The following is a 17,654-nucleotide window of genomic DNA, read 5'->3' as shown; positions in this document are numbered from 1 at the left end:
TGTCCAGCCTCCACCACCTCTGCCACCACTGCGCAGCCCCAGTTTCAGCAGCTGGACAGCTCTCAGTGATCTCTACTGTCAGGCCCAAATCTGGGGCTACTCACTGCCCCTTTCCCTTCCCCAGCCTTCTTTTCTTCAGGCCAGACACACCCCTATTCTTCATCAGTCCTCCAGGGCAGGTGGAGTCCACCTCTTAATCATCTACCGCAGCCCAAAGTGATTCTGGGGCTTTGGCCCCTTCTCGCTTTGTCCCGTCCCGTCCCTTGGACACGCTCTAAGCTTGTGGTCCACTAGGACCCCCAGATCATTTTTAGAACTGATGACCTCTAAGCCCCGCCCCCTTGTGAAAGCCATTATTTGCACCCAAGGGTTGTGAACTGCGTCAGCCATCCTCGTCCAAGCCACTTGATCAGTGCGTCACACCGCCGACGGCTAAGTACAGAGCCCTGTGGTACTCCACTGGAGACCTAGGGCGCAAGGGATCCCCTGGGGAATTACTGAAGACACTTTTCCTCCAACCCAGGTCAGGGACGCTTGTGGCGGAAATGGCCTCTCGACGGCCCACCCACACTTCCGTCTACGCATGCGCGCCTCCTGAGTGGGCGGGGCCTAGCGGCGGGCAGTGCCTCCTTTGCATCATCTCCCCTTGCCGGAAGCGCGCTCCCTCGCAGCCTCCTCCACGTGGGCCCCGGTGTTGCATCAGATCTCGGCGGGCAGCAGCGGGGGAGGGGAGGACAGGGCGGAGAAGGGGGTGGGGGTCTGGCCTGGCGAAGGAGGGAGGGGCGGCCCGGCCCGCCCTGCCCCGCCCCTCTGTCCTCTCCTCGCCTTCCCCCGCCCCTCTGTCCTCTCCTCGCCTTACCCCACCCAGGCCCTGAGATCTAGAGCCTGCGGCCCCCTCCCATCGCCAGCGCAGTCTTGACGAACTCCGTCATCAGGGATAAACTGAGGCCCCGCCATGTGCGGCATCTGGGCGCTATTTGGCAGCGACGAGGGCCTGCCGGCGCAATGCCTGAGCGCCATGAGGATCGCCCACCGGGGCCCCGACGCCTTCCGCTTCGAAAATGTGCGCGGCTTCACCAACTGCTGCTTCGGCTTTCACCGGCTGGCCGTGGTGGACCCCGTGTCCGGCATGCAACCCCTCCGCCTGCAGAAGTTCCCCTCCTTGTGGCTGTGCTACAACGGCGAGATCTACAACCACCGGCAGGTGAGGAACCGGGGCAGGGGGCCGGGCACCTTCCGTCACACTGGGCGAAAGGTGGGGGGCTGGGGGCACTCGCCATCGCGCCTTCGGTTCGAACTCGGAGGGGAAGGGGGACATTTTTGCCTTTGGCACCCCCGTTCTTCCTGTCCTCTGGGCTCCCTACTCTTTCCACTGAGTATCCAATATGGTACCAAGATCTGCCCATTTCACCTCTGCTCGCTGCATCTGTGGTCCATTTCACTTGTGCTACGTCTGTGATCTATTTCACTGGCCCTACATGTCTGGTCAATTTAACCCCTCTAGCATCTCTGGTCAATTTCGCCTCCTTTACATCTCGGGTCGATTTCACCGCCCTTACTCTCTTTCAAAAACACCCCTTTTTCTCTGCGCTGACCCTGCGATGGGGGTGGGGGGAAGAGGCATCCCCGAAAGGGACTTTCTTCACCTCAAGCCTGGACTGTTGCTGTAGCTGCTGCTGGCGGGCGGGGGTGGAGGTGAGGGTGGGGGGCGGGCGCGGTGTCTTCCTGCTTCACGCCTTTCCCCATTCAGACACTAAATAATTTTCCTAAAATGTGGGTCTGCCCATGTCACCTAACTATTGCATAAACTGCAGTAGTTTCCTCTCGCCCCTGGGAAAAAATACCAAATGCTCCGCTTGGCCCTTCGTCAGCAAGTTCCCTCCTCCCCTCCCTTTCTGATCTTCTCACACCTCACTCTTGACACGTCCTCTTCCATCCAGTGACCTCGGCCTCTTGGCTGTTACATGAACCAGATCCTCCTTCTCTCTGTCTCACCATTCTCTCTGGCTGTCCTCCATGCCTGGAAAGCCCTCTTCCCTTTCGAAGGACTACTGATCTCCCTGGTTTCCTTTAAGTCCACCTTCTCCTGGAAGTCTTCCCCAATCCCCGTAATTCCAGTGCCTTCCTTCCCTTCTCTTCTTTCCCATTTGCCCTGTCTGTTGCTTGCTTTGTACCTAGCTGTTGCGTGGTCTTCCACTGTTAGATTGTGAAACACTTGAGGGTAGGGACTGTCTTCTGCCTCTTTTTGTATTTAGGGAGCGTCTCACTCTTCACTGAATTGAATTTGGCTAGCAGCCCACCCTGGGGCTGATTGAATGGACCCCCTCAGGGCATTTGTTTTGGCTCTGGCTTTGCCTGGGTCATATCTTATGCTTCACCCTTAGCTTCCAACCCTCTTAGTCTACGAGGCAGATTGGTTTCATCAGCTTTGGTTTCATCTGACACTTCAGTCTTGGAGGCTTACGCCCTCTCCCCGCCCCCTTCTTGGCCCAATCACAGGTGCTTACTTAGCTCTACTCTGCTATGTGCGGCCCCTGGCTGTTTCCCTGCCTTTGTTCTCTGTGGTGGGACTGGGGAGCTTCTGGGTGCAGCCTGTCCTAGCCCCTTCCTCCCCTGCCCTCCCTCCCTCCCTCCTTCCTTCTTCCTCTCCTACTCCTTCCTTCTCCCTCCCCTCCTCTCTTATCCTCTCCTTCTTCCTTTTCCCTCCCTTCTCCTCCCCCTTCTTCCTTCTCCCTCCCCTCTCCTCCTTCCTTCTACCTTCCCTCTTTCTCCTTCCTTCTCCCTCTACTCCCTTTCCCTTCCTCTTCCTTCTCTCCCTCCTTCCTCTCCCTCCCCTCCTCTCCCTCCCCTCTCCTCCCCTCTTTCCTCTCCCTTCCTCCCGCTCTTCCTCCTCCTTCCTCCTCCTCCCTCCCCTCTCCCTCCCCCCTTCTTGTCCACTCCCCCTCTTCCTTCCCTGCCTGCCTTCCTTCCTCTCCCTCCCTTCCCTCCTTCCTCTCCCTCCCCTCTCCCTCCCTTCTCCTCTCCCTCCCTCCCCCTCCTTCCTCTCCTTCCCTCCCCTCCTTCCTCTCCTTCCCCTCCCTCCCCTCCCTCTCCCTCCCTTCTCCTCTCCTTCCTCTCCCTCCCCTCTTCTCCCCCTCCTTCCTCTCCTCTCCCTCCCTCCTCCTCCTTCCTCCTCCTCCCTCCCCTCTCCCCCCTTCTTGTCCACTTCCCTCTCTTCATTCCCTCCTGGGCATTCTCCCCTCAGAAATGGCCGAGTGGGATTGGTTGGACCCCTCCCCAGACTTAGGGCCGAGGACGGTGCCCGAGGTGGCTCCTAGAGGCACCGAGGCTGCTTCCCTCCTTGCTCATCTGCCATGTATGGATTGTGCTGAGGCATGGGAGGGCTGGTGCCAGGATACGTGGGCAGGGAGGAGGGGCAAATAAGGCCCCTCAGGAAGAGAGGCGGGAACAAGCATTTATGTGGCACCTATGGAGTACCAGGGACACAAAGGCAGATGGCGCTGATCATGCACTTAGCCCCTCTGCCACACACCTTACACCACAGCCCTGCAGAGTTGGTGCTGTTTTTACATTTGCCCATAATACAGCTGGGCACATCGAGGCAGATGACGGTGTGACTCACCCAGGGTCACCCAGCTGATTAGGGAGCTGAGGCCTCCTGTCTCCAGGTCTGACGCTCCAGCTACCGTGGGACCCCATGGCCTTGAGTGGAAGTGACATGGGCCGCGAAGGGAGGGTAGGCACAGGGCAGCTCAGGGATCCTTCATGGCCCCAGACTTCCTGTTCTTCCAGGCCCTGGTCACCCGGCAGCCCAGCTCAGGTGCCATGTTTCTTTGGCTGCCCTGAGCTGGTGACGTGGGGTTGGCTGCAGCCAGCTCCTGCTCTGGGGTCTCCAGCCTGTGCCCCCCCAGTCTGGGCAGGTGGCACTGTAGGCCCTGGTTGGAAGTGGGGGGAGGAGGAGAGGGTAGGCCAGTCTTGTTTCCAGAAGCCAGGACTGGCAGGTGCTGCGCACTGAGCCTCCCCACCTGTGTCCGATTTCCCCCCTTAGCTACAGAAGCACTTTGGGTTTGAGTACCAGACGCAGGTCGATGGGGAGATCCTGCTCCATCTTTACAACAGAGGCGGCATTGAGCAGATGGCCCCCATGCTGGATGGCGTGTTCGCCTTCATCCTGCTGGACACCGCCAACCGCAAGGTGTTCCTGGGCAGGGACACTTTCGGTGTCCGGCCGCTGTTCAGAGTGCTGACGGATGAAGGATTTCTGGCCGTGTGCTCAGAAGCCAAAGGTAGAATCGGGACGCGGAAATGATGGCAGCCTGGATGTGGTCATCTGGCTTGTGGATGTGAACATGTGCATTGTATGTGAATGTGTGCATACGTGAGCCTGCATGTATGTGTGCCTGCGTATTGTATGAATGTGTGCATGTGCGTACTTTGTGCACACGTGTGTGTGTGTGCCTGGGGAGAAGGGCTGACATCCCCCATTTGAGGGAGGACCCAGCAGACCCCCTCAGAGGGTACAGGAGGGTAGGTGCCCAGATGCCACCAGCCACGTTCCTCAAGGCAAGGCTGACACCCGGAGGCTCCAGTGTGGCCCAGGCCAGACGTGGGCTTTCTTGGCCCCTCAGATCCCAGTGGACCCAGGGTGGGGCCGTCCTGCACTCACCCCTCATTAGCTGGTCCAGAGATCCAGGATCAGAGGCAGCTCGGTGGCTCAGTGGTCAGCATTCAGGGTTTGGAACAAACCAAAGGATGTGCTACCTCAAGTTTATTGGGTCTGAGTGTCTTCTACTTCCACTTGGAGCAGGATGGCTGAAGATGTGGGCCTGGCCCATCCAGCTGAGGGAGGGTCCTGACCGCCAGACCTCTGGGGGGATGTGTCCTGACCGCCAGACCTCTGGGGGGATGTGTCCTGACCGCCAGATCTCGGGGGGGGGTGTTCTGACCACCGGACCTCTGGGGCAGGGGGCAGTCCTTTCTTGTCAGGTATCACTGTGTTCAACTGTGTGAGTCTGAACAAGGTCTAGGTGTGACCCCACCAGCCTGGCCTCTGTTGACACAAGCCTCTCCCCCATGAAGAGAGTGAGTGCGTTCAGGTGGCACCTTATAGTGGCGTGGGTTCCACTGTCCTGTCCTGTCAGGCCACAGTGGAGACTCTAGCTCTGGGAATGTCATTTTAGGAAGGGCACGGTGGGAAGGCTGGCATGTCTGGGACAGGGCTCCCTGGCTCTCTGACCAGAAGCTCCCTGGTGTGTGCAGGGTTGACTCTAGGCCAGATGCTGCTGCCTTCAGGACCTTCCCATAGCGAGGGCCTGGGGCTGGCCCTGGCCCAGGGCAGGCTGGAGCCTTGCTGGGTGTGAAGGGTATAGCCCTGTAACCCACCCAGACCAAATAAACATGCGCCTTCACTGGCAGGGGGAAGGCAAAGCCTGCTGGTCTTGGCAGGCACCGTGTATCCTCAGCCCAGAGCAGCAGTGCATGGGGCCTTGGCCTTGGCCAACGCCCCATAAATCCAAAGGACAGTCTAATGAGGGGGAGCTTCCTCCCCCCCCCGCCCACTCCAGTGCTGCCTGGGGCTGAGGCCCGCAGCACTTGGCACGGACCCCTCCAGGTGGACAGCCAGCTCTAGTGGCCCGTATCAGCAGGCTCCATGTGGTGTTGGGATGGGGATGGGAGGAGCAGGTATGGCCTTCTTACCTGGGCTGGGGGGGCACCACTGTTAAGCTCCTTATCTCAGCAGGGTCCACACAGTGGGGCTGGGGGGGAGGGTGCTCCTGCTGGGCTCCCTGGGCCCAGGCCCTGCATCTCAGCAAGGCCCCGTGAGGGGCAGGCCTGGGCCACCCAGGACATGGCAGGGGGAGGCTGCTCTGGACCAAGCATGGTTCCATACCACCCCATGTCCTGCCTCTGAAGGGTTGCTTCATCTCACAGATGAGTAAACTGAGGCTGGGGTGGGGTGACTTGCCAGTGAGAGCAGCAAAGCCGGGCCACCCCCAGTAGCTGGGGTCGATGTTCGCCATCCCTCTCCCATGACTGAGGGGAAAGTGGAGGAGGCGAAGAGTTGGGGGGAGCCTTGCCTGGGGCCAGGGCCAGCAAGCCACAGAGTCAGGATTCGCACTGACTCCTCTGGTTCACACGTGTCCCTTGGTGGGGTGTCACTCACACTTTGTAAGTGAAGAAACAGAGATGGAGAGCGCTTGGGGGCACCACCAAGGTCACACCAGGTAGTTAGTTGGTGGCTGAGCCAGGCCACTTGCCAGCGTCTTGGTGCAGGGATTTGGGGTCCTGCTCAGCTGGACCTCAGAGGTCAGATGGGGAAACTGGGGCTCGGAGAGGGTACCAGCTTGTCAGGGCCGGGGTTTTCTGGTTCTGAGCTCAGCTCTTTCTCCACTCCCTTCTGTGGCCTCTGGCTTGAGCTGGGAGCCCACTGTGCCCAGGGCAGTGGGCATTAGGGTCTCACCCACAGAGCCACCATAGTAGAGCTTTGTCCGAGCCAGGGCCCTATGGTGGCCGTCTTTATGGCTTGGGGCCGTGCTCTTACTTGCTGAAGGTCCCCGCCTCCCAGCCTTTGGGATCTGGGCTGCTGTTGGGTGGTCCAAGGGGCACTCGGTGCACCCTACTGTGTGCCTGGGGAGCAGGCTGACCATGGGTGCCAGCCCGCCTGCTGCTGCCCCCAAGGTGCGGGGTGCATGCCAGCCTCCTCCCACTCCCTCAGGGCCAGTGGACATCAGAGACGGATCCATGCCTCGGGAAGGCACCGGGGTGTGCGCTCTGAGAGTTGGGTGTCTGGACCAGGACATCATCTTACCTGTCCATCCTTCTGTGTCCCTGCACCCTCAGGCCTTGTCGACCTGAAGCACCCCACTGCTCCCCACCTTCAGATCGATCCCTTCCCTCCCGGCCATTACGAAGTCCTGGACCTGAAGACCAGTGGGAAGGTGGCCTCTGTGGAGATGGTGAAGTTTCACAGCTGCAAGGACCCGCCCCTCCACACCCTCTACGACCCCCTGGAGAAGCTGTCCTCAGGTAGCTGAGAGGCCAGGCCTGGGTGGGCCGGGCTGTGGGGGAGGGGGTCTGGGCGTGGCCCCCTGTGGGGGAGGGGGCTGCCACCCTTCTGCTCTGTTTCCAGGCTTTGATCTCGAAGTGGTGAAGGGAAACATCCGACTGCTTTTTGACCACGCTGTGCGGAAGCGCTTGATGACTGACCGTAGGATCGGCTGCCTCCTCTCAGGTGAGGAGCAGGGGAGGGCAGCCGGTGCAGTGGGGAGAGGCTCACTGATGGGGGGCACCGCAGGGCAGAGCTGGCCTGGTGCGGGCCGGGGCTGAAGAAGGGTCGGACCCTGCTGCCTTTACCCGGGCTGGCGTGGGCGGAGCTGGTCTCTGCTTCTCCCTCCCCCTCTTCCCAGAGGAACGCAAGGTTCAGCCCCTCCACTGGGTTCATGCAGGACCTCCTTGCGGTCTTCCTGAATCCAGTCTTTCCCTGGATGCTGGCGGCTGCCGAATTGACCTTCCTAAAGCTCATGTCTGACCAGGCGGCTCAAGAAGTGTCTTCCCGCTGCCTTTCACTTAAAGCCCAGGTCCTCTCCTTGTTTCTGGAAGCCCTTGCCTGGCTCCAGCTAGGGCCGGGGGTCTGAGGAGCACAAACCCCTTCTCAGAATAAGGCCTGAAATGTGCAAAGTAAAACGCGTAGGACTGAAAGTGGTGACCACCTATGGCCCTCAGGCACAAAGACCAGCCAGAGCCCCCCTCCCTCCCTCGTCCAGTGCCCCCAGCCTCCCTCCAGCGGCAGGGCCTCCTTCCCCCTGTGGCCTCCCTCTGGGCCTCCTTTGCACCTTCCTCAGAAAGCCCTCTGTTGCTTTGCACACACTGACTGACCAATGGGACCTGCCCTCTCCTTTTCATTATTTCCTAAGTTTGTTTGCTCGGTTCCGATTAGACAGGGAGCTCCCTGAGGGCAGGGAGCAGCTTTTGCTCACTTTTGTATCCTGGTGCTTAGAGCACTGCCCAGCACATAGTAGGCGCTTAATACATGCTTCTATCAGGCTCCATCCTGGCCCCACTTTTCCGCTCTGCACGCTTTTCCCTCTATGACTTTACTCTGGCCTGACCTGTGCTTCTAGCCCCCCATTTCCACCTCAGTCAGGCTCCCCCTCCTACCCCCCCTCCTCTGGGCCCTCCCCTCCCCCACCTTGTTCCCACAGGCCAGCTCATCACACTCGTGTTCACTTCCTCAGGTGGTCTGGATTCTAGCTTGGTGGCTGCCACCCTCCTGAAGCAGCTGAAGGAAGTGGAAGTCTCCTACCCGCTCCAGACATTTGCCATCGGCATGGAAGACAGTCCCGATTTGTTGGCTGCTCGGAAGGTCAGCACCCTGAGCATGAGCATGTTGGCTCTGGGCCTGGCCAGGACTGTGGGCAGGGAGAGCCAGGCCTGGGGCTGGGCTTCGGGGAGCCTCCTGGGAGCCTCGCTTGGCAAAGCCTCTTTCTAATGGAAAGCAAGCCCCTTCCTCCTCCTCCTCCTCCTGCTCCTGCTCCTGGCTTTGGGGGGTGGAGTGGGCGGGGTGACCATCCTTCGGGTCAGATTGGCCCTGTAGGTAACAGTAGGCTTAGGAAGCAGTGTGGGTGTGGGGGGAGTCAGGATGGAGTGACCAGGAGGGGGTGATTTGACCTGGGGCGGGGCTGTGGAGGAGGAATTGGCTTGTTAAGTTTGGCCCCGGAAGCCCACGCCAGGAATGGCAGGGGTCTGAGAAACCTTCCTGAAGCTGTGAGCTCCTCCAGAGGGCTCTGGGCTGCTGGGGGGGGGGCCTCGGACCCAGGCAGGAGGGGAGGTACAGCAGCCCCCTGGGGTTTCCTCCCGGTCCCGAGGCATCCGACGTCCTCTATGATGCAGGTGGCGGCTCATATTGGGAGCGAGCACCACGAGGTCCTCTTCAGTTCGGAGGAGGGCATCCAGACCCTGGACGAAGTCATCTTCAGCCTGGAGACATATGACATCACAACTGTCCGAGCGTCCGTTGGTGAGATGGCCCTTGCGCAGAATAAGTGAATGGTGAATGGTTGTCAAAACCATGGTTGCCAGGCTGCCTCGCCATGGATCCGGGCGGGCCGTTAATGCTCTCAGTGCCCAGAAGGGGCCGACCTGCCCTGGCCAGGGAGTTCGGTCCCCTGGGCCACCTGGACAGTTGGGTTGGCTGTCTGGGGCAGGGCACCTCCGTCACCCTGGAAGCTGCCAGGGGCCCCCCAGAAGGCCCATGATGCACAGGCAGCGTGGCCACAATTCTGTGGCTCGACTGGGGGCTGCTGTGGTCCCCTCAGTGTGGGTGCTCATCAGCCCTCCGCTGTCTCAGGTTGCAGCCTGGCCAGGGGTGGGAGGTAGGGAGGCTGGCCTGTGTCAGCCTCCTCCATAGTGCTTGCCCTATAGCCACCCCGCAGTGCCCAAAGGGACAGGAGGCAAGCTCTCACAGAGGGGTTTGGCTCAATTGGACAGAACGGAGCCTGAGTCTTTAGCGCTGGGAGGCTTTCAGGAAGGCCCTGATGGTGCAGCCCCCTGAGCCTTGTGGGGCTGGGGGGTGTGGCAGCCCCCCCGGGGCACATGCACCAGGAGGAAGGAGGGTTTGGGGATTGCCTTGAGTAGGGAGCTGTGTGGCCTGAGGACACACCTGGGCATTGGGAGCCCTGGGGTGTGCCCTGGAAACAGGGCTGGTTCCAGCGTGCGGCTGGCCCCACCCTGGCAACCCCGGCTCTCCTCTCTCTTCAGGCATGTACCTGGTTTCTAAGTACATCCGGAAGAACACGGACAGCGTGGTCGTCTTCTCCGGAGAAGGTTCTGATGAGCTGACTCAGGGTTATATTTATTTTCACCAGGTAAAGCTGCCTGTCCTAGATCTTGCTCAGGACACTTGGGTCAGCACTTTGACATAGTGGTAGGGGGACCAGACCCAGGATTTCATGAGTGTAGGGAACTCCCGGGTCAGAAAACTCCCTCTGGCGATGCAAGTTGGCACTCTCTGTGCCACTGAAAGACCTGGAATGCTGCCTGACAGCACTGAGGGTTCAGTGACTTGCCCAGGGTCACTCGGCCAGTAGGTATCAGGTAGGACTTGAAGCCAGATCTCCCTGGGCTAGAGCAGGCCCTGTAATTCCCTTCTTCAGGTCCATGATGAGGGTGGAACATCTGTCAGCTGGCTCTCAGTCTTGTCTTGCCCTGGTGCATGTGGTGACTGAGAGCTCCATGTTGTGGGAGAAAGAAAAGTTGTGCGTGGGCCTCGGTGGGCGCAGGAAGCCCCAGGGCACGAGGGCCCTGGACGGCAGCACTGCCTCCGGGGCCTGGGTCATCTGGCTCCTGCACCCCTCCAGTCCAAAGGGTGTTTTCTGGAGAAGGCGGGCATCCTCCTGTCTCTGTAGAGCGGGAGCGGCAGCAGGGCAGGCCCCTCATGGGCACCGCTCACGCCCGGCGCCTCTGTGTTTGCTGGCCACAGGCGCCGTCTGCCGAGGACGCCCAGGAGGAGAGCGAGCGGCTTCTGAAGGAGCTCTATCTCTTTGACGTCCTGCGTGCTGACCGCACTACGGCCGCTCACGGGTAACCCACACTGGGGAGGGCTGAGGCCCAGGGGGAGAAGGGGCCACACAATGTCAGCCCCGGTTCTGAGGGTGGGCAGAGCTTGGGGGCAGCCGGGCTAAGAAGGGCCGCCCTGGGCACCGCCGCCTAGCATCCGTGCCCGTCGTGGAGCCCGGCGGCTGGGGGGGGTCCCCTGTGGATGGGGCTCTTGGGACCCCTGAGGCCAGCTCTGGCTGTTTGCGGGGTTGACCAGAGTCACGTAGCAATCAGAGCTGGGCCCAAACCCAGGTCCCTCTGACTGACTCCCAATACCGCCTCCTGGCCTCTCTGCCATGCCTTCATCAAGTCTCATTTGGGAGGCAATCAGGGTTAAGTGACTTGCCCAGAGTCACGTAGCTAGTAAGTGTCCGCGGCTGGATTTGAACTCTGGTCCTCCTGACTCCAGGGCCTGTGCTCTATCCACCAAGCCACCTAGCTGCCACAGCTCATAGGTCTTAATGGCAAAACAGTTATCCTGTAAAGTGCTTGGGGACAGGGCTGCTCTTTTCCAGTGCCAGTAATGGGGGAGGTCCGGCTGTGTGCCTGGGCATGCAAGCATGGGAGGCCTTGACTGGGTCAGTGGGAGAAGGCCAACCCTGATACCACCAGAGGTTCTAGAGCCCTACTGTGTACGAGACCAAAGGGGACCATTCCCTGCCTGGGGGGGGGGGGCGGTGTCCTGGGGAGAAATAATATATCTAGACAGAGAGAATGAGAATGTGACAGGGCCATTACTTTTCTTACCTGAGTCTTTCCTCTGCCACAGTGGAGGAGAGACCTGTCAGGAGATTTCCCTGGCTGCTGGCACCCTGCGTGCATGCAGTAGGTGCCTTGTACATGCTTCTGGCCTGTGTGGCCTTCTCCGCTGTGGCCACCACTTGTCCCCAGTCACAGTTCAAGGCCAGGAACGGAGCCCACCTTCCAGATCCCCAGGGCAGGTGTTCTGCGTAAGCCTGCTCAGGTGAACTGGAGTGGGTCAGGGACAGGAGGGAGTAGATGGGAGGCTCTCTGTGGGCCAGGGTCCAATGACCCGCCTGCTCACACCATGGGCAGCCGCTGCCCTCCTTGGCCTGCTCCCCAGCAGAGGGCAGCACAGACCCTAACACATGGCTGAGCACAGTCAGAGGCTGATCAGTGGGGTCTCAGGAGGGCAAGGAGGCTGGTGGAGGGGGGTGGAGCACCCTCATTCCCCACTTCTCCCTTCTCTCTCCAGCCTAGAGCTGCGGGTCCCATTTCTGGATCACAGATTTACCTCCTATTACCTGTCCCTGCCCCCGGAGCTCCGGATCCCAAAGGTACGTGACCAAGTGTGGCAGTGGACGCCCCTCCCCGACCTGGGCCAGCTTGGGATTGGGGAGGACAGCTGTGTTCACCCAGCTTTTTCCAATCAGAACGGGGTTGAGAAGCATCTTCTGAGAGAGGCGTTTCAGGACTCCAGTTTGTTGCCCAAAGATATTCTCTGGAGGCCGAAGGAAGCCTTCAGCGATGGAATCGCTTCCATCAAGAAGTCCTGGTTCACCATCCTGCAGGAGCACATTGAGCATCAGGTACCCGGGGCCCTGCTGCCCTGCTGCCCTCCTAGCCTGTGACCTTGACCTTCAAGGAAACAAAAACCTTGCAACACACTGGATATGAGGGAGGGTGTTCACATCAGGGAAGTTGGGCAGCACTGTCCCAGGTCAGGGTAGGCTGCCAAGTCTTTGAACCAAGGCAGGATGCCATTGGAAATTTTCTGGGGAGGCTGTGGATGTGTGAGGGGCCAGAGTTCATTCAGCTCAATATCAGGCCTCCCAATAGAGGGGTCAGCTGGACTGAGAGCCCTGCCTGGGCAACGTTTGCCAGGTTTGCTTGTGATGGGCACACATGGCGCGGTGGGGAGTCAAGGGGAGACCAAGCCAGCTGGGCCTGCAGGTGTGTGGGTGAGCAAGGGCAGTTTTGCAGGGAAGGTGCTGGGTGGAATGCTCTTACCTCCTGTAGGGAGGGAGCGGACAGGAGGTGGGCCATGCCCCGTGCGCCACACCTCCTGGGGCTTCTCTCTGGGCCCCAGAAGCCCTTCCTGGGCTTGGCAACCCGCAGAGGAGCCACAGCCTTCACCTTCAGGGAGGTCAGGCTTTTGTCCCATCTTCCTGAAGCCCTTGGTCAGTCCCCTTGCCTGTGACTCCACTTACCTTGGTAGGTCTCTGACTCCTTGCTGGAAAATGCTGCCAAAAGGTTCCCACTGAACACTCCCAAGACAAAGGAAGGCTACTACTACCGGCAGATATTTGAGAGGCACTACCCTGGCCGCGCAGACTGGCTCACGCACTACTGGATGCCCAAGTGGATCGAGGCTGCTGACCCTTCTGCCCGCACACTGGCGCACTACAAGTCAGCCGCCAAGGAGTAGCCCTCGTGTGCACAAACGATCTGACACTTTCTTCTTGGAGGCGGGTGGGGGCCAACACTCCATGGGTCTGTACAGATCCAGCCCAATAAAGTTTTCAGCCAAATGCCAAGCATCCCTTTTCTCAGTGTTCCTTTTGTATGGGCCTTTGCAGGGAGGACTTTGAAGGACATTTAATAGCGGATTTATGGCTGAGAAGGACATGACTGACAACGTGGGCATCCTCTGGGGAATGGGCTACGGGGCTTGTCCAGAGGAGGCTGAGCTGGTCTCATTTGGGACCTGAAGGTGCCGAAGAAGCCTGGCCCTCCATCTAGCCACAGGGTTTACTGATACCATACAGAGCCCGGGGGACATGCGTGCACACAAGAGAGGATATGAGGATATATGTGCCGAGTCACAGCTTTTCATTCTGGTCTCTGAGAGCTGAGCAGGCCAGGGGGTGGCTACAGAAAGCCGGAGCCAGCCCCAGCTGTCATGGCTATGCTTGGGTTGTGCTTATGGGGAGGGCAAACACTTGAAAAGGAATTATTCTGAACTTGGCAATTCCCAACAAGTATAAATAATGCCTTTTGTGAGGAACAGGAAAATTGGATTGTACATGAAACCACAAATCTCTTTTTAAAATTATTTATTTTTTAGGCCATTGGGATTAAGTGACTTGCCCAGGGTCATGCAGCTAGTGTATTTGGTCTGAGGCCAGACTTGAACTCAGGTCCTCCTGACTTCAAGGCCAGTGCTCTATCCGCTGTGCCACCGAGCTGCCCAAAATTATTTAATTTTAGTTTTCAACATTCACTTCCATGAGCTTTTGAGTTTTAAATTTTCTCCCTATCTATCTGCCTCCATCCCCAAGACGGCCTGCAATCTGATATAGGCTCTACATATACATTCCTATTAAAACTTAGAATCAATAGGAACCACAAGAAAGAAGAAACAAAACAAAAACAGAAGGAAAAGAAGAGCAAACCATCTGCTTCGATCTGCACTCAAAACTCCACAGCTCCTTCTCTGGATGTGGGCAGCATTTTCCATCATGAGGCCTTTGGAGATGTCTTAGACCCTTGCACTGCTGAGAAGAGCTGAGTCTATGTTACTGTGTACGATGTTCTTCTGGTTCTGCTCGCTTCACTCAGCATCAGTCCAGACAAGTCTTTCCAGGTTTTTCTGAAGCCTTCTTGCTCATCATTTCTTATAGCACAACAGTATTCCATTACATTCATATACCACAGCTTGTTCATCCATTCCCCAGTGGATGGGGGTCCCCTCAATTTCCAATTCTTTGGCACCACAGAAAGAGCTGCTATGAATATTTTTGTGCATGTGGGTTCTTTTCCAATTTTTATGATCTCTTTGGGGTACAGCCCTAGAAGTGCTATTGCTGGGTCAAAGGCTATGCACATTCTTATAGCCCTTTGGGCATAGTTCTGAATTGCTCTCCAATATGGTGGGATCAGTTCACAACTCCACCAACAATGCATTAGTGTTCCAATTTTCCCACATCTTCTCCAACATTTATCATTTTCCTGTTTTGTCATGTTGGCCAATCTGATAGATGTGATGTGGTACCTCAAAGTTGTTTTGATGTGCATTTCTCTTAGAACCATTTTTCATATGACTATAGATGGCTTTAATTTCTTCATCTGAGAACTGCCTGTTCATATCCTTTGACCATTTATCAATTGGGGAAAGACCTGAAAGCACAAATCTCTTAACAGTTTGGTTTTTTTAAGTATATAATAAAATCAACATTTTCAAAGCTGACCTACCTCTCCTGTGTTTCTCATGGCGCTTCAGTCTTCTAGGCATTTAGAAACGCCTCAGTGACCCTCTTTTTATGTGCCACCCCCCCAAACCTGTTCCCATGGGTTCTTTTTCACATACCCCAGCCAAGAGAAAGTAGACACATTTTGAACGCACCCCTCAGGAATAGGCCCCACCTTCAGGGTCTCATCGTCACTGCCTAACAGAGGATGACAAGCACGGAGGACGTTTAGCCTAGAGAAGAAGAGGCTTGGGGCTTGAAGACAAGTCTTCTTGTTGAAGGCTTGTCCCACAAAGGAGGGATGAGCTGTGTTTGCCTGGGCATGGAGGGCAGCACTGGGAGCTGTAAAGGCAGATTTTGGCGTCACACCGGGCTAGGCCCTGGGGATACAAAGTCAAAGATGGAAGGTGAACTGTGGGGGTGGGCGGGTCAGGAGGCAGGCAGGAAAGGACTGCAGAAGAAGGGATTTGTGCCTGGCCTTGAAGGAAGCCAGGGAAGCTAAAGGGCAGAGATGAGGGGAGAGGCCAGCCTATGCAAAGCTGCCAAGGTAGGAGATGGAATAGCCTATGCATAGAACAAGAAAGCTTCTCTGTGTGTTTGTTGATTTTCCTTGTATGTTATATAGTTACAGGCAGAGAGCTGGTACAGTGGTAGAGACTGGACCTACAGTCAGGAAGATCCATGTTTCAATCCTGCCTCAGGCATTTACTCTCAGGGTGACCCTGGGCAAGTCACTTAAGCTCTGCCTGCCTTGATTTCCTCATCTATAAAATGGGGGTAATAAGAGCATCTACATCCCAGGGCTGTTGGGAGCCTCAAATGAGTATCTGGACATGCAAACCTCAAACGCAGACGGAGGTCAGCCATCAGCTCCCGTGGCTCTTAAGGGGGCAGAAGGCATCCAGCCTGTGGGCCCTACCCACTTTATTGGTGAAGAGTGTGAGGTTCCAAACCAGAGGAAGCATCGCAGGTCCTGCAGCTGAGGCTCCTCAGCCAGAGTTAGGGAGTGTGTACTCTCAGCCCTCTTCCTTGGCCTTTGTTCAATCCCCACTATTTAGTGAAAGTTCTAGGACTTTAAAGAATGCTTTACACTCATCTCATGTAATCCTCACACACCCTTGTCGGACAGGCACCACAGGTGTCATTCCCATTTCACTGATGAGGAAACTGAGGCCCAGAGTCCTGAAGTAACTCACCAAGCTAGTGAATGTTAGAGGTGAGGTTTGAACCCAGATCCCTCTGACTTCAAGGCAGCCTCTACCTCTATCCCATGCCCTGGGTTTGGTGTGCTCTGTGTGCCGAGTCCATGCTATAAGGACTTCGCTCCTGAAGAATCCCCAGTAGTGCTGTCCATGGTGCTATATAGGGTGTAGGCCTAGCCTGGTGATTGAACGTCTGCTGGTGACCCATGAGCCTAGTGCCTCATCCAAATTTCTTCATTTAAGCCTTCAATGAAAAATCCTATCCTATGTTATTGTGCTATAGGAAATAACAAGCAGGATGATTTCAGAAAAACCTGGAAAGACTTGCATGAACTGATGCAGAGTGAAGTGAACAGAGCCAGGAAAACATTGCACATTGTGACAGCAATAGTGTTCAATGAAGAATTGTGAATGACTTGGCTATTCTCAGTTATGCAATGATCCAAGACAATCTCAAAAGACTCTGGATGAGGCAGACTGTCTGCGCCCAGAGAAAGAGCTGATACTGAATGAATACAGACTGAAGTGGGCTGTTTGTCACTCTTTCCTGTTTTTCCTTTTATTTGAGTCGTCTTGTGCAAGAAGACTAATATGGAAATGTTTTATAAAATTGCTCACCTATAACCTATATCTGATTGCTTACCGACTCAGGGAGGGAGGAGGGAAGGAGGAATTGAATACTCAAACTTTACATAAAAATGTTTTTAAAAATTGAAGGAAAAAAAAAAGAAAAATAGGAAAATCCCATTCTCTTCCTCTCTGGCGTGTCTTGTGCATTCTCTTCCACTTACCCTAGGAGGAATTACCAGAGCAGGGAAAAGCATCGGGGAGCTGGGCTTTGGGAGGACTTCTTCCCTCTATGGTCCATGGAAGTGGACTTGATTTGTAGGGAGGCCCTGGATCCGCGTGGGACACGAATGACTTAAGGTGCCCAGGGATGGAATGAATCCCACAGAATCACCAGGGGTAGCGGTAACTCCCCCTTGCACACGGGATTCTTCGAGGCCCCGGGGGCTTTGGTGTGCGAAATGCGCAGCTCCCTCCTCCGCACCCAAGGCTACTCGGGGAGACGTCCTGAGCCTCGTCCCCTTGAGAGGGAAAAAGCACAGGTGTGTGTCATGGGCTGTCATCTGCGAGTGTACAGAGTCACTGTATTTGGAAGATTTGGAAGATTTAAGGCTGTTCGAGAGGCACAATGTTCATGTCACCCCCTCCCATCCCACCGAGTCCCACCAGGCTGTACTGGCCATGAGATCATCTTTCCTCTGATGACGCTGAGGGAGTTTGTAAGCTGCTTCAGGAGGGAGGCAGCGGTATAGACCTCTGCCATCCGATCCCTGTTCTTACTTGGGGAGGCTGGGCAAAGCTCCCCCCTCGCGGTCCTTTCCCCGCTCTCCAGATGGAACTCTCCTTTGTCATGAGGAACACAGCTCCGCAAAAATTCTCAGAGCAGTGACTGCATCTGACAATGTATACAGCATTCTGACCCAGCAGCCCCCACTTCTGGGCCACGAGGGGAGAGGTGGGCTCCGTTGTCCACCGGCTCCTTCAGCTTCTCAGCGTTTGACTACGTTTTAACGATGTTTTCACCGAAGACCCGACTCTGCCTGGGCTGCTCACTCTCTGGGTTCTGCTTGGTCCACCGCGCACCAGGTCACACGGAGCCTCCTGCTCGTATCTGAATTCGTCACGTTCATCATTGCAGACT

At 56.8% G+C, this 17,654-nt stretch overlaps 1 protein-coding gene across 2 annotated transcripts; it reads left to right on the top strand.

Moving 5' to 3' along the window:
* Window positions 1-698: 698 nt before the first annotated feature.
* On the top strand, window positions 699-13,094 carry ASNS (asparagine synthetase (glutamine-hydrolyzing)). Of its 2 annotated transcripts, XM_021000076.2 has the most exons (11): window positions 699-1,204; window positions 4,049-4,286; window positions 6,841-7,026; window positions 7,130-7,231; window positions 8,235-8,362; window positions 8,890-9,016; window positions 9,757-9,863; window positions 10,478-10,578; window positions 11,810-11,891; window positions 11,988-12,143; window positions 12,773-13,094. In XM_021000076.2, the coding sequence occupies exons 1-11, from the start codon at window positions 956-958 to the stop codon at window positions 12,980-12,982; spliced, it is 1,686 nt and encodes a 561-aa protein (XP_020855735.1). In that variant the 5' UTR covers window positions 699-955; the 3' UTR covers window positions 12,983-13,094. The 2 variants fall into 2 exon arrangements, with proteins under 2 accessions (XP_020855735.1, XP_020855736.1); XM_021000077.2 differs by lacking the exon at window positions 4,049-4,286 and having other exon boundaries at window positions 700-1,204.
* The last annotated feature ends 4,560 nt before the right edge of the window (window positions 13,095-17,654 follow it).

Source organism: Phascolarctos cinereus, unplaced genomic scaffold, assembly GCF_003287225.1.
Source record: "Phascolarctos cinereus isolate Bilbo 61053 unplaced genomic scaffold, phaCin_HiC Scaffold_1;HRSCAF=81, whole genome shotgun sequence".
NCBI lineage: Eukaryota > Metazoa > Chordata > Mammalia > Diprotodontia > Phascolarctidae > Phascolarctos > Phascolarctos cinereus.
Note: the sequence above shows the minus strand (reverse complement) of the source record. Positions and strands in the feature narration are given on the sequence as shown.

Excerpts from the sequence above, each read along its gene's own strand:
- ASNS (XM_021000076.2), top strand. The coding sequence starts at position 956 with ATGTGCGGCATCTGGGCGCTATTTGGCAGCGACGAGGGCCTGCCGGCG. Across the intron at positions 1,205-4,048 it reads AGATCTACAACCACCGGCAG|CTACAGAAGCACTTTGGGTT; the intron begins GTGAGGAACCGG and ends TTCCCCCCTTAG. Across the intron at positions 7,027-7,129 it reads CCTGGAGAAGCTGTCCTCAG|GCTTTGATCTCGAAGTGGTG; the intron begins GTAGCTGAGAGG and ends CTCTGTTTCCAG.